We start from the raw sequence: 15,847 nt of genomic DNA on the forward strand, positions 1-15,847 counted from the left end.
ACTCTTTTGCCGCTAGGGGGCAGCAAAACCACAGCTGAAACTGGGCAGTTGCATGAAGACCGAGAAGCATCAAATCAATATGCAACAGGTTTGTAATCGACCTCGAAATACCCTTTAGAACCTTAAATGCCAAGTTGAATCCAAAGCATGCTGAAGCTTTCAATGCATTTTCTTTTTCCCTCACTAATAATAATTGTGCTTCACCATCATGTTTGAGAAGTCTTTTGAAGCAGTTTAACTCCTCCTCGCCCGTCTGATCAGGTCCGCCTCCTGTCAGTGCGGCTCCAGCAGCAGATGCCGGCTGATCCTTCACTCAGTGCGCGGTTTCTCTGCATCCACTGACAACGAACAAGATGACATCGCGCTTTAAAGCTTAATCTCGCTAACTGATGGCCCCTCTGGATTCGCCTCTCTTATTTTGGAGCCAGAAGTAGGCTATGATATTTTCTTGGCAGCTAAAGTAATTTGTGACAGGCTGTGCCTGCTTGCACACTTGCAACGTTGTTTCTCTGCTCGGTGCTCTGTGAGCTTCACAACATGTATAAGTTATGCATTGTCGTCGTCGTCCTGTGCTGTGCGTTTTTTCCACGGTGCTCTGCAGCGCCAAAGACCTGGGGTGCAGATCCCAGGTCAGAATTTGAGCGCCAGGCAAAGCAAAACGACGGGGTGCAGGAGGAGATAAATGTCCAGGAGAGCATCCTCTCTAAGGTAGGAGGAAACATCCCTTCTTCACATGTTTTATGGACATTTCATCATTTCGTGCGTAAACATTTTTGGATTGAGCGTGGTGCAAAATTCATCCGTCCTCTTCTCTTTGTAGCTGCTGGGTGATTATGACAAAGTGAAAGCCCTCTCGGAAGGCTCTGACTGTCGGTGTAAATGTGTTGTCAGACCCCTGAGCAGGAGCGCCTGCCGGCGGATAGAAGAAGGGAGCGCCACTGCGCAGGACTTCTACACCGTGGAGACTATCACATCTGGACCACAGTGCAAGTGCGCCTGCATCGCTCCTCCGTCAGCAGTCAACCCATGCGAGGGAGAGTTCAGGCTGAAACAACTTAGAGAAGCTGGAAAAGAGAATGTCAAGGTGAAGTGTCGCCCGGTCCTTTTCCCAGCCGTACTCGACCCTACAATACACATAAGTATACATGCTCCAGTGCCAATAAAAGGCTGTTACGCCTGGTTTTTAAAGAAGCCTGGATCACTGGGGTTAATGGATATCACGGGTTATCAAATTCAGGAGACTGAGTTTGGATGGGCTGGGGATAGACCTATTCTACGCATGGCATGTCTTTGACGGAATCCACTTGATCATTCCAGCTTTCCACTATCCTGGAGCTGCTGGAGGGCTCCTTCTATGGCATGGATCTACTCAAGCTGCACTCCATTACCAATAAGCTGATGGATCGCATGGAAAACATGGAAAAGGTACAGCAACAGTGTACTTTTCTTTACTGTGCAAAGATTACTGCAAATATGTTGGTATAGCAAACTGGTGGCAGCAGGTGTGTTTTATATTGATGGATTCAGTGTGTCCAGTAAAACACACTCTTTGGGCCAGTTTTCAGATTTATTAGGGGCTGGACCTGGAAGGAGTGCACAGACTTTCCAACACACGTGGAAGTTTATCTCACTGAGTATTGATCCCTCCTTCATAGCTGACCTGATTATAATGGACTAACAAAATACCTTCTTTGTCCCCCCACTTTTTCATAGATTATTATATAATGAAAACTAAACCAAACCAAATGTTTATTCAATTATGTAGAATAGTATTTTGGAGTTGACAAAATAGGAGTTGAGTTCAAATGAAATGGTTTAAAACGTACAGTCCTTTGCGTTGAACAGCAATTAACAGTCTAATTCTCAACTGTGAATTTATTTATACTTAAATTGGATCAGATGGTCCAAATCATATATATATATAATTGCCCCCAAAAATGCTTTGTACGTGTCACTCTATGGGTACTGAATCACTGAGTGAATTGGACTGTGGTATAATTCAAAACATTTCATAGAGTCACATGCAACATACCGAACCTGCCTGGTGTTAAGAAAGCTGCAGTGCATTAAACTATCTGGGCAAAAGCTGCATTTGCTTCTGAAATAAACCTGTTCACAGAGAGGTCTTGGCATGGAAAACACAGCTGCAGGGAATACAATTAATGGATAAATAAAGCGTATCCATTATTAACTTTTATTAGTTTCGGCTGTGCCTGGTATGACATGTGAGAAAGGTTAGTTGTGGAGAATGTGTAGTGACATCACTGACGTTTTTTTTTTTACAATGCAATCTGGGAAGTATAAGGGAGACAGAATACATTTGTTGCCTGTTCCAATAATAATAGCACATGTGTAAATAATGAAATGACTTTTAGCTGAATTGCATGTAGCTGCTGCAGGGTCGGGGTCCTGTATTGTTCATGCTGGATCACTGTCACACTTTTAAGTGTTTACGGGGACACTTGAATAGAGCGGAGTGATCTTTAATGTGCTTTTCTTACTGTGACAAGTCAAAATGTCTGCAGTGAAAACGGCTAATTAATGACTTAAGATTTCCTTCTGTTAGTGATTATGACTGCTGATGATTGCAGCCAATGTTCCATAAAAAACATGCACAATATCTCTGTTAACATCTCGGTTTATCCATGACTGCATGAAGGCAGTAGCTCAGAACTACACCACGGTTGAAGTGAAGCCCCAGGGGAGCCCTCCGATCCAGGCAGATGCGACTGAAAGCCCGCCCGCCCCTCCTCCGCACCGGCATCAGGACCAGAAGAGACCAAGTGAGGTCAGCAGGACCACAGCATATCAACACCCAGATGTAAGTGACATCTTAATATCACAGGTTAACAAATGATGTGGAGGTAAAGAAAAGGGCTAAACTATGAACACCAGTCAGTGATATTGGCAGGTTTTTATTTTACTGTACTATAATAAAACAGTAATAACTACATTTTTATTTTGGTAATTATTGATGCAAAAGGGTGATTATCTTTAATTGCCAAATAATGCCAACATGCTGTAAATAATAAGTATTCACTTGTTATTTATGCTTTAATAGGTAACACCTCAAAAATGTAATATGAAATGTATAATTATGTTTTCATTAGTGTATAATATAATGTTGCACTTGGCAGCTTATGTTACTGCAGTCTTGGAAAGTGAGAAGTGAGCGGAGGAGAATTCATTTGGTTGCCTTCTGCAACTACACCGCAAGATGCCACTAAATTCTACACACAGCATATTAACTTATACATAGATAATTACTGTTTCTACAATGTTGCTTGGGACCCATGTGAGGTAATTACTGCTGTGAATAAATAACTCCACCAGAACTATCTGAACATCTAATAACTAAATAAATATTGTGCTGTAAATTAAATTGCTACTATTTTCATTTTTCACACGTTACATTACACCAGTCAGTGTGTTTATAACTCACTGTGATGTAATTCTTGAATTAATTAATAGCAGCTTAATAAAGTTGCTAAACTTATCCATGGTAAAACTATAAGACTCTTGTCTTGTGTTACATGCATCCATTTTGTTACAGGACAAATCCTGACTTACAGTATTCAGTATTTAAAGCCGTTGTGAGTGAATTAACTGAATTCAGGAGAAAAACAAGTATAAAAGAAGTGATTGGATTCACATGTTGCTGCTCAGACTGAGAAAGCCTTATTAAATCTTGCAAACCTTCAAAATAAAAGCAGCAATTATGTGTTCTTTCCACAAAGCCCCCCATAAAATCAGCGTCCCCACGATAAAAATGTGTAAAAGTGTTATTGAGATAATTAGAAGGTTTGGCAGACCCAGTGGACAATAGCAGACCTCAGACCAGCGCCTTTACCACTGGGGCCTGATCCATGACAGCTATAATAAGTACTGGGGAGCATGTCCAGCAGGGATGGGTGGACCTGGGCTTCACATGCAAGTGATTCACAAGTTTAATATGCTTCACTAGAGCACTTGTAAGAAGCATTTATTAATGAATAATTCAGGTTTATTGCAACTTGAGTTGCACTTTGTAGTCTTGGTCATCATGTATCAGTAATAATAACATTGTGCTCACCAATTTAGTTGCTGAGGACTGTGAATTTGGCTACTTAGCTAAAAAAAAGAAGTCAGACAGTACAAGTAACAGGATCATGGTCACATTATCAGACTATCATACTTATGTAGAAGACAAAATGAAGATAAACAATAAAAGTATTCGGTAACACATATTGGGTGTTGCCAATTTATTTCCCAAAAGAAGTTGGTTCTGGCTAAAATCTTTTACAATGTAACCAGAAGCTCACCAAACAAAAAACAAGTAATGTGTCCCTGGAACAAAACATTTCATTTAATTAGGTTTCTCCAAGTGTTTCAAAATGAAGTTGCCAGTGCAACAGTTGTGTAATTTCCTGTGTTTCCTTTCTTGGTAAGATGAAAATGCATCTGAAAAAGCATTCACATAAAGGTCTTTAGTAAAATCTCTGTCTCATCTGCCCAGTATGTAATCAAGCAGATGTATTGGTCTCATCCTACTGCATTTAGCTGCACTGGTAAATATTCTTTCCTCATAGAAGTTCTGTGTGTCCATCTGTCCACTAACAGGAACAGTATGAGAATACGTTTATTGGAGAAAATCCATCCTTCCTGAAGACAGATGGTTCTGCTCAGATCATTGAAGTCAAACCTCAGGTGACTCTCAGAAACGTGGCAAACAAGGAGGCTTCTCATGTGTCCAAGACCGGCCCCAACGGAATGATCATAAGAGGAATGACTTTTTATAAATCGGAGCCAGATCCGATGGTGGCGGATGACGGAGAGCCCGGAGAGAACCGTGAGTGTAAACCCTCAGTCAGCTTTAAGGGTATGGGTTAAAAGCAGAAGAGTTAAAATAGACTAGAAAATTAGAAATCCGCACATTACAGTAGTGTAATAATCAAGTGATCATCCAATTCATAGCTTCTGCTGTTTGCATGCACTTCATTTATGATTTCAGACACAGATTAATATACCATTTTAATAGTATTGGATGATTTAAAATAAATAATTTTGCTGCTCAGAATATTTGAACAAATCTTTTCTTTTACCCTTTTTTAGTTTTTGAGTATCATGGATTCAGTGGTGATGGCCCAATTAACCTCTTAATTGAGGAGAATCTTTTACAACACAGAGTCCCTCGCCCCAAGACGAGGATGGGACCAAGATCATTTCAACCAAAGACAACCGGTCCTTTGCAAGGTTCCACGAAGATCAGCCAATTAGCAAAACCGAAAGAAACTGAGCCCACCTCAAAAACTCATGATGAGTTCGTCAGTGCCGTTGGAACCACATTGGTGGACGAGTCAACAGATGTACAGAGTCACGCATCCACAGCGAGAAGCGTCACGTTTGGACCAACCATTACCACACAACAAACCAGGACCACGGACACTGCAGCTCAAACTACTCAAAGAGTCACTGCTGGAATCACTCAGCAGCCAATGTCTTTAAAGGCTGAACCATCTGGCACTTCTTTAAGCATCACTGCCAAGGAAACAACCAAAACTACAATAACCCCAACCCAACCATCCAAAACTACAGCCACAAAAGAAGTCGTACCAGCATTCACGACAAGAAATGCACCAACCACCATAATGAAAACCTCTACCCAAGCGGTGAAAGAACAAATGCAAATCATACCCAGCAGCACTGCAGCTCTTATAAGCACACATACGTCAAATACAGCCACTGAGCCTTCGACTACCATTCCGTCTTCCATCACAACCCATGCTGCCCTGACCACAGCACCAATACACCCCACAACAGCTTCCACACCGGCTACCTCCACGCAGGTTGCTGCCACGACACCAGAAGAAAAAACTGAACCCACCTTCTTTTCAGCTTCGACTTTGCCTCCTACCACACAGAGACTGATCACTTTGTCTCCCCACACTTCTCCGCCTTCCACCACACCTGAGACTACCCCTTCTTCAGCTACCGCCACCACCACCACCACCACCACTACCACCACCACTACCAGACAGGCTGCTCAAGTCAAACAGAAATACAAAATCAGCTGGGAAGAGGAAGAACGGGAGGAGGGACGCCCGGAATTAGATGAGCCGATGCAAAGGCAGGAGGAATCTCCCTCAAGAAAATCTGGTAAATTCAGTTTTTATGTCGAATGAGTGGAAGACTTATCGAATGTTTATCAAGTCAGGTTTAATATAAACAAATCTCTATTTTGCTATTAATTAAATCAATACCAAAGGCATTCATGCTTTTAAAGAAAACAGCTAGAAACACTAGAAAACAGCTACAAAGAAACATGTTACAGTGCGAGACATGTTGATTGGGAAGGAAGGTGCAATGAGTCAAAACTGCTGGCTGTGAGACTGTACTTACTATGTACAGTGGCGCTTTGAGCTCAGTGCTAATGTCAGCATGCTAACCTGCTCACAATGACAATGCTAACACACTGTTGTCAAGCAGGTACAGTGTTTACCATGGTCACCCTCTGTTAGCACGCAGGCTAGCTTTCTAATCAGCACCAAACACAAAGTACAACTGAGGCTGATGGTCATAAACCAAAGTATTGGATCATTTAAAAATGATAGGCGCTAGATGTAAATAAATAAAAAAGTCAGTAGGTTTCATACTACTGGGACATTGGATATCTGTACCAAATTTAATGTGAAACCATTCAATAGTTGTGGAGACGTTTCTCTAAAAACCACAAATGGCGACATCGTGGGATTATCAAATTGAGCTGGTTTCACCTTCATGGAGCCGTGAATGTCGTTGTCTGAACAACATTTCATGGCTATCCATCCACTAGTTGTTGAAATATTTCAGTCAGGACCAAAGTGTTGGATCAACTGACCAAATAACCGACAGACTGACATTGCCATCCAAAGAGCCAGAGTGGCTAAAAAACATCTTGGCAAGTCCTTATAAGAGTTTACCACCAAAGATATCGCCAAAAAAGAAAATATCCTAAGAATTTCCTTGTTCAAATTTGCTGTAATTACTGTTAAATACCAAAGAGAAAGGACTGATGTCATGCCTTAACACTTTTCATATTCTCATGAAAGATTAAGAAAACTATTAAATTGATATTGTTCCGTAAAGCTCACAACCTTGTAATTCAGTGCTCAGTTCTTTGTGGCAACCTCAACCTTTCCGTGATACAAGCTGGTTAAAATAAAAGCCTCGAATTATTTTCAGACTTTGGATAAACAGCCTCTAAATCCTCACTCATGGCTCTGACTCTTTCACAGGGGAGTGTAAGGACACTTTGGCAACAATTTCGGAGCCAGTAACTCACAACACCTATGGCAGGAATGAAGGAGCATGGATGAAGGATCCCAAGTCCGATAATGACAAAATCTACGTCACAAACTTGCTCTACGGAAATAATCTCCTGGAGTTCCGCAACCTGGAGGTTTTCAAACAAGGTGAGAGCCAGTCGTCAAAGCTTTCACCAACTTACTTTTTGTTTTCCTCTTGCTTTGAGGGAATCTCATGCTTCTCCACTCTTCTTTATCCTTTCTAGGCCGGTTTACCAACTCATACAAGCTTCCTTACAACTGGATTGGCACAGGGCACGTGGTCTACGGTGGGGCTTTCTACTACAACCGCGCCCTCTCCCGAGACATCATCAAGTTTGACCTGCGGCGACGTTACGTGGCCGCCTGGACCATGCTGCACGATGCTCTGGTGGAAGAGTCGTCGTCGCCGTGGGAGTGGAACCGCCACTCAGAAGTCAACTTTGCCGTGGACGAGAGCGGCCTGTGGATCTTCTACCCGGCACTTGACGATGAGGGCTTCTTACAGGAGGTGGTCGTTCTGAGTCGACTGGACCCCTCAGACCTCAGCATGCAGAGGGAGACCACCTGGAGAACCGGGCTCAGGAGGAACCACTACGGGAACTGCTTCATCGTGTGCGGCGTCCTTTACGCTGTTGACAGCTACGACCAAAGGGACGCCAAACTGGAATACGCCTTCGACACGCACACAAACACTCAGATGACTCCCAGAATGCCCTTCACCAACAACTACACCTACACCACGCAGATTGACTACAATCCCAAAGAGGGTGTTTTGTATGCGTGGGACAATGGGCACCAAGTCACATACAACATTAAGTTTGCCTATGTAGACCCCTAGTAAAGGGCTGACAGTAGTTATTTTAAAAAGTTAATTGTATGGTTTGAATGGATTGTAGATCAGTCCACATGGCCTTCAGTATGGAGACAAATGAGGGCCAAATGTACAAATATACTGAAGTGTATTGAGACAAAATTGTTTTGTTAATTTGTTCTTTGTTTTGTTTTTTAACTGAAATGAATTAAACGATGGGCCTGATTCCTCAGTCAACACATCAAGTTGAACTGTATATTGTATTACTGTAAAAAAATAAAAAAGCCCTGTGAGATAAATGAATGTAGAAAGGTGTCCGAACCAGCTCACGTCTTGGGTCAAATAACGCTTTAGCAATTAACATAAACTAACTAATTCTTCTCTTTGAACAAATCCCCAAATTATGTGGAGAAATTCCATGTTTGTTTTATACACGTGATTTTTGTATTTCATTGTTTTTTGCATCATATGCCGCGGGTCGTCTGTGTCGTAATATCACAGGTGTTGCTGTTGACCTTTGTCTTGGGACAGCACTTACCCCCCCTCCATATCAGACTGTTTCTGAAGAGACTGCAATAAAGTTGGTAAATACTAACAGAAAATGTCCTCTTTGTTTGGATAATCACATTAAAGTCAAAGTGGCTTTAACTATAGCTTGTGTGTGTTGATTTAACTGTGGGGATAGAAGACAATCGGACAGAAAAAAGGACGGAAAGAAAAAACATAAATACAAACAGAGACAACGATTGTTCAAGCCTGTAGTTTACAGTTACTAAATTGAGTTATTGTGGAAGAAAATACTCCGGAACAGTCCTTCTATTGTACTTGTTGAAAATATTCCCCTCAATGGCCCGAAGGTATTGTAAAATCCAGTGTTTATTTTGGTTTATGCACATAATAGAATACGAAAAAACAAAACCCTCACACATTTTTAATTGTACAGTTTGGATGCAATGAAACAATGCGGTGAATCAAATATGTTTGAAACCAAAAAGGAAAACAAATTAAACACAGACACACAGATGGCCTGGCTCAAGAAAACACACGCAAAGAGCATCTTTTTATGGGCATTTGTTGAGCTAAAACATAACCATCATGTAGCTAAAAATCTTATATAATATACATTTTGCAAAAACATTAATAAGAGGCAGTAAAAGACAATTGATCTTCCCAGGTTCTGCATTTATTGTGCAAATCTTTACAACTAATTAGTACTAAACCTCAGATAATGCAACAGTTCCTAGTAGGTTGCAATTTCAATTATAGGCTCAAGTGAACCAAATAAAAGTGCAATTTTGCCCATGGACGGAGACGTCAGGACTCAAACTATGTTTTTACCCAGTGGTTATAAGTCAAACATTGCCATTTTTAGCTCAACTGTAAAGGCATTGGGTTTCAAATTTGATGCAGATAATGTTTTGGGGGATAAAGAAAAAAGGGTGGCTACCCAGTGAAAAACAGCCTATAGTTCTAACATTTATGGTACATTTCCTTCCAATCCACCATTTGTCATTTTATATACAATGCAGTCATTTTGTTTTCTGAAGCGACTAGAATAAAAAGTTCCCACAAAGTGTAATCAGACAGAGAGAGAAAATGTAAAGTCAATAAATCTTGACAGAATAAAATTTAACCACGAAAAAAGGGAGAATTACATCTCCCCATAGGAGTCGGCTTTACTGTTACACGACAATAGAAATAAATATGTACAGTATCTGAATCTGTTCAATAACATAGAGAAGCACAGTGCAAAGACCCCAAAACTGGAAAAAAAACAACAGAGCACCTGAATCCTTGAATGAATGGAAAGCAGCCAACAAACATAGTGGTTATTCTGCTAGCTTTCACAGATCACCTGACTTCCTGAGTTTACTGAATGCGTCTAATTAATCTGGCATCTCCTACTGTTTCACTGTTTTCACAATTATATTTTATCTACAGACGCCAACAGACTGCAAATGAGTAAGAGAGAGCATTACAGCGCTCCATTTTGTAACCACGATACAAACACAAATGCCTTCCCAGTGAGATCAATCTTCTGTGCATAATTATTTTCCGTTTTGTCTGTTTCTGGAGCTTGCTCCCGAAAATTCAGAATCCAAAAAGCAGACAGAGCAGGCTGGAGGAGAGCCGCTACGGGGCAAAAGTATTTGTGTTGTGACGGGGTGACTCAGGGTTCAATGCTCAGCCCCCTGCCGTTAAGCAATTACCCTTATGTGGGTCATCTGGGGTTACGGGGAGAAGTCAGTGTTGCCACACAAGGAGCAGGCGTCTGCTCGGACCCTATTACACACTACCTCCGGATATCAGCCCAAATAAAGAATGCAGCCGACTAGTGCTGACAATTTGTATTTCACTTCAATATAAATCAAGTCAGTGGGAGTTCACCAGGTTTGAAATATACTTCATCACACGCACAATATAAAAAAAAAAAAGGGTCAACTGGGTTCTTATCTTTTGTTTGTCTTCATGGATTTAGTTGAGGAGTTATAAACAATAACAGGTGGTGTAGAGCGATCTTAAGCAGACCCCATTAGCACGCCGACTGGAGGCGCGGCCTGGCTGTCGGTCGATGAGTGCTGGTAAAACGTCTGTGTGCGGTTGACCCGGAGCAGTGGTGGGATGGTGGAAGACCTGATGTGGATGATCCTGGTGTCCGTCACTTCGCAGTCAATCTGCATCATCACCTCGTAGTCTTTGTCCCGTATGATGCTGTCTGTAATGGCAGCAAAGGAAGCGGAAGGTTGTCATTAGGTTATTGTTGACTAGTTTGTGTATTTGCTCCATCAGCAGTGGGTTTATATGAAGGAGTATTGTTTCAAGGCGGTTGGGGGGGGGGGGGGGGTTTTGAGAACCGCAGCGGGAGAAGGGTAGAGGCCGGGTCACATATGGAGTCCAGAGGTGAGTCACATTCTGGATTTCTCCATCATAGAGATAAACAAAACAGCCCTAAACAAGAGCAGGACATGCACATTTGAGAGGGAAGTCTGGAGCTAGTGTGGGAGAGAGAAAGAGAGAGTGATCACTGATGTCGAGTCAGTGATCCTTCAGACTTCTTCTTGTTTTTTTTCTTCAGAGATGAAAAAAAAAGAAACTCTGGCGAGAAAGAGATCAATGTTGATGAGTCTGGCTATTGTGTTTGGAAGAAATCCCAGAGACTGAAACACAGTTCATGATAAACACGAAGCTTGTTATCAAACATAAATACATTTTCATAAGGTCATCCTGATGTGTGACGTGCAAACAACTGGCTTTATCTTGAGAAATTCAACTTTGGGAAGAGATGCTGGACTTGGGGCAACGGTTTTGGTTCATACTTTGTGGTCTCCTAAACCTTGGGGGAAGGGCATATAAAATTATTTTTCTATAAAAAGCTATTACCAACATGCGGAAGGGTCCTTTGTGGGAATACATTAACGGACAACTCAAAAACATGTGGCTTCCTTTTGTATGTTAGCGAGAGAGACAAGACGATAGCAACATTCCCCATATGGAGCACACAAGACAAACACACCTCAGTCAGTCTTAGTGCACTCTTATACGACTCACAAATGGAGCTGTAGGCGTCTTTAAAATTCCTGAGAGCGCTGCAAGTTGTTTAAAATCGGCAGTCGTTTTCCAGACACCTGTGCAAGACATCAGCTTCTTCTGCCTCTCGGCAGGATTTCCACGGATGTGTACTTTAGAGAGTTTATCAGATGGTACGGTGACAATACAATAGCCCCTTCTGCAGCCAGAAGACTCCACGGATGTTCATATCGTTAAATGGTTCGTGGACGTAATGCAGAGAATGACTTCATCTGCTGCCGAGCTTCCGCTTTTGCACCTGCGGTGAAACTGGAACTCCTCAAATGGCTTCAGTGTTTCAACAGACATCTCTGGAAACCATCCTCTGGGTTAGGATTTTGTGACGCAATGTCTATCTTAAATTATGCCTCTGAAGCAGAGCTAGAAAAGTTATTCTCTGCGTATCTGCGTTTTTCCCCCCCGAATGGTTCAAGGTCCTTTCATTGCTGCACAGTTCAGTTTACACTAAACTGCTTTGACATTACCATCACTTTGCTCATTCAAATCCAATAATAAACTCCAACAGATGCACAAAGTGGAAAAGTGTCTCATAATCCAAATGCACAACACATGAGGAGGACGAATATAATGGAAATCCTGCAAATTCTGATGGATGTAAAAAATAATGCTAATAATAAATGTAAATCCAAGTGAATATTGGAATTCAAAGGAATGTTGATGTTGCTCCGAGTCTGCTCAAGTGTACACAGGCAACTTTTTGCTGACACGTTATGTGTGATGATGTGTCTAAGTTCTGTTACCCCTTAGCGAGATTACTGCACCCCATCATTTCTTTACAAGTGCCCAATAATTAAAAAAAATAATTACAATGTAATTGGTGGACCATAATCTAAGCATCATTATCCAAAATTGAGGATCCCCATTTAATCCTCCACACTGTTTATATCCACCTTTCACCAAATTACCAAAGTCTCTAAATTCTATTCAGCCGCCTGCTCGAGAAGCCTGAACGGTGAAACGAGAAACACACAAACACGCAGCCACGGGGCACAGCTTCAAACAGCAGCTCTCTGAAGAAGCTGCCAAATCTACCGTCCTGCTCCGCGTGGTGTCCTCCATCCCCCCCGTTTACTGGTGCCATCTGGAGATGTTCCAGTAAGTTTCAGCGACACAGTGAGCTGGTGTGTGCTGATAAAACCCTGCTGTCTGGCAACGACGCATCTGAGGAAACCTGAGAGTGCATCTCCGGGGGGGGACAGTGGTGGCTGCCAGACAGGCACACACACTGAGGACATGTTCATGAGGGAAGCTTTTCTTAATGTCAGAAAGGAAGCAACTCCTCAGCTAATTTAATCACAAAATGACAAGGCCAATAAAAATAAATGCGGGTCTAATCGGATGGTTATTAGGCAATCTAGACGTTCACATAATCTACTAATCCAGACAATTTGTTAAGCCATTTTGAGTCGGGAAATTCTGCCAATATGTTCATCTTCTATTTAATGAATGATTCTACAATAGTTGAACAAGCCAATGTAGAACAACAAAGCAATGTTTTACCATTAGATAATTAATCTCACGTAGCATGCATGTGAGCATGGCTAATAACTAGCTTTACGTATCGAGAATTAAGTCGCTGACTTCATTTTGCGAGGGTGGCAAGGGTTAAACATTTGGGTTGCTAAGAGTGCACTCCTTTTCAGAGCACTGGGTGTTTGTTTAGATTAGAGGAGTAGGAAAATGTGACCCCCATCTTCTTCAGTGGTGCGGAGCTCTATCCTTGAACCCCCCCAGTGAAGGCTGCCTGTTAGCTACAGTGCACATGTACAATCTCAGAGAAGAAGAAAAACAGACTGCCGTGCGTCTCCCACGGTCGATCCACCTGTAAATGATGTCACCTCCAAAACATTCCTCTCCTCCAAACATGTCGCTTCCACTTGATTGAGCTACTTTCAAACTCGGGGGATGGTTAAATAAACAAACCCGTCGGTCCTCATGTGGAGCCACTGCTCAGCCAGATATCACGGTCAAGTAACTCTAACAAAGACCCTGAACCGTGGACAGGACAGGAACGAGCGACGGCATACATCAAAGTCTCCATATTCAACGTTCACTTATTGACCACGACAGAACAAACGCTGCCTCCAGATTAGCGGAGTCTATCCACCTCCTCCAGATGAAACCCATTTAGTGACTGGAGAAGGAAGGCATTCCTAAAGGAGAGCAGCAACAGGGAGCTGGAAAGAATTATCCTCCACTGTGGAGCAATCACGCTCCAGAGAGAGGACAGTGTTTATGCTTTGCTAAGGGTCTCGCCCAGCTAAATGTGTACATTTGCACTTAATCACTTCAAAGTTTCAAAGGCAACATAAATATGAAATGCGACTTGAAGGCTGTCATCCGTGTGACACATGGGGCTTTTTTTAATGTATGAAGGAGGGTGTTGAGAATCACCACCATGTCTGTGGCAGCCATCTGTTGGCCGTATTGAAGTCCACGCATGCTTTCTGTCAGGTCATCAAGGAACTAGCAGGAGGAGCAGTTGTGGCGCCTGAAAGTGAAGCTACTGTACGTGCATCTGTGCTAAAATAAAACTGCTGTTAGTCCTCTCTCTCTAAAAGATACCACATGATCTAGCCAGCGCATTAGATGCAAACACGCCAAACGCCTGAAACAAGCTGGAAAAGACTTTTGGTACACGATGTTTTGCATTTGCGGCCAACTGTAGCCCTCCACGACAGAACATGCAAATTGAAGGCCCTTTCCTTGAGCTACCAAGAATATTTCCAGACTTTTCGATATCTCTCCCTGAAAGCCACCTTTGTTTGGCCATTTCAATAATTAGCTGAAAAGGACGTCTTGGATTTCACTATTTACTGCTGTTTCAATGGGCCATCTGACTGGCACGAACCGTAACATTCCTCCTCGACAAGACCAACCAAGAACAATGTTTACCTTCATCTATCTTCATCTCTAGAGGCCCCCCTCCCAGAAAAAAAAAAAAGAAAAGAAGCTATTTCCCCATCGGCCATGTCTTCCCTGCTGAGTAAGAGGCTCATATTCCACTGACTCACTCCTCTCAGAGCTGGTTGACTAATCAAATCTGGTGCTGGTGCTTTGCCACAGACGAGACGGGGAGATATCAGAGGAACAAGAGGATTTATGATAAGAAAATGCCAGGCAAGCACCCAACAACAGGCTGTCGTCCTAATTGTTCACACCCAACACAAACACGATCCCTCTTGAGCAGCTTTCCTTTCAGTCCCGCAGGCTCGGTGAGAATCAAGCCACCTGATAATTAACTGCAGCATTTGGACAAAGAAGACTTCTTTCCACTGAAATCTCTGACGACCGGACTTTTGACATACCGTATTGATAATCCGGCAGATCTGAAGACCATGGAGAAAAGCTATGATGAGCTCATGGAAATCAAGAACATCTGTCTACTTTAGTGATTCAGAAAAAAAACAAAAACAATTTGGCAACAAATGCAACAATCCAAGTCCAAGTCGATTTGACTCTTCAGATAGTGAGGCGTACCTCAAGTATACCATTGTTAAAATGTTTACAAGAGGTTTTGTTTCTCAGGGCAGGCGGTCAAATAAACGGGTGATTGCATCTCAGATGAGCTGGTGGAAACCACCTTCCCCCCCAAACCGCAAACAAGAGCGCTCTGATTGCCACCCACTATGACAAGACGTGGACAGCAACTGTTCTCTTTGAGAGGAATATTCAAGCAGTCTAGATGAGCGTTGTCCCTGCTCTATAACCTGAAGAGGACCTGCATTTGATTGTTCATCACTAGCATGCAGCCATCATGTGCGACAGTGAATGTTGTGCGTGGCACGCTCAAACCAAAGTGTTTACATTTCCACCAGGACCAAAATTGTCCAGAATAATAATTTCTTAGCTAAACTACTCCTACCTGGCATGTAACACGCTCACAAACTCACATTTAGCAAAGAAGAAACATGACGACAGTGTGAACTCTATCTCTTACCTGCATCAACCAGCAACCTCAAACACACGCGTAGAGAGCAGTTGCAACTAGGGATGCACCAATATTGATATCGGGCCGATGCTGACTCAAATAGCTGGATCTGATATCGGTGACAATGGGGCCGATCTATTCAATTCAATTCTATGTTTATATACTTTATACACTGGAATTATAATTCCTGTTAAGGCCAATTTGTTGAGCATT

At 42.3% G+C, this 15,847-nt stretch overlaps 2 protein-coding genes across 2 annotated transcripts in view; one reads left to right on the forward strand and one right to left on the reverse strand.

Annotated features, from left to right (window-relative positions):
* The first annotated feature begins 363 nt into the window (after window positions 1-363).
* On the forward strand, window positions 364-8,763 carry olfml2ba (olfactomedin-like 2Ba). The gene is made up of 8 exons (XM_076087786.1): window positions 364-708; window positions 821-1,084; window positions 1,318-1,425; window positions 2,660-2,821; window positions 4,600-4,828; window positions 5,092-6,135; window positions 7,254-7,430; window positions 7,529-8,763. Exons 1-8 carry the CDS (start codon window positions 538-540, stop codon window positions 8,140-8,142), a joined length of 2,769 nt encoding a protein of 922 aa, XP_075943901.1. The 5' UTR covers window positions 364-537; the 3' UTR covers window positions 8,143-8,763.
* A 210-nt stretch (window positions 8,764-8,973) lies between these two features.
* Window positions 8,974-15,847, reverse strand: part of atf6 (activating transcription factor 6) — a 30,140-nt gene continuing 23,266 nt past the window's right edge. The window contains exon 16 of the mRNA XM_076087795.1: window positions 8,974-10,831. Within this exon, the coding sequence (XP_075943910.1) occupies window positions 10,635-10,831 (197 nt within the window). The 3' untranslated portion in view covers window positions 8,974-10,634. The remainder of the gene's footprint in view (window positions 10,832-15,847) is intronic.

Source organism: Anarhichas minor, unplaced genomic scaffold (assembly GCF_050575085.1).
Source record: "Anarhichas minor isolate MPS153535 unplaced genomic scaffold, ASM5057508v1 ptg000010l, whole genome shotgun sequence".
Classification (NCBI taxonomy): domain Eukaryota; kingdom Metazoa; phylum Chordata; class Actinopteri; order Perciformes; family Anarhichadidae; genus Anarhichas; species Anarhichas minor.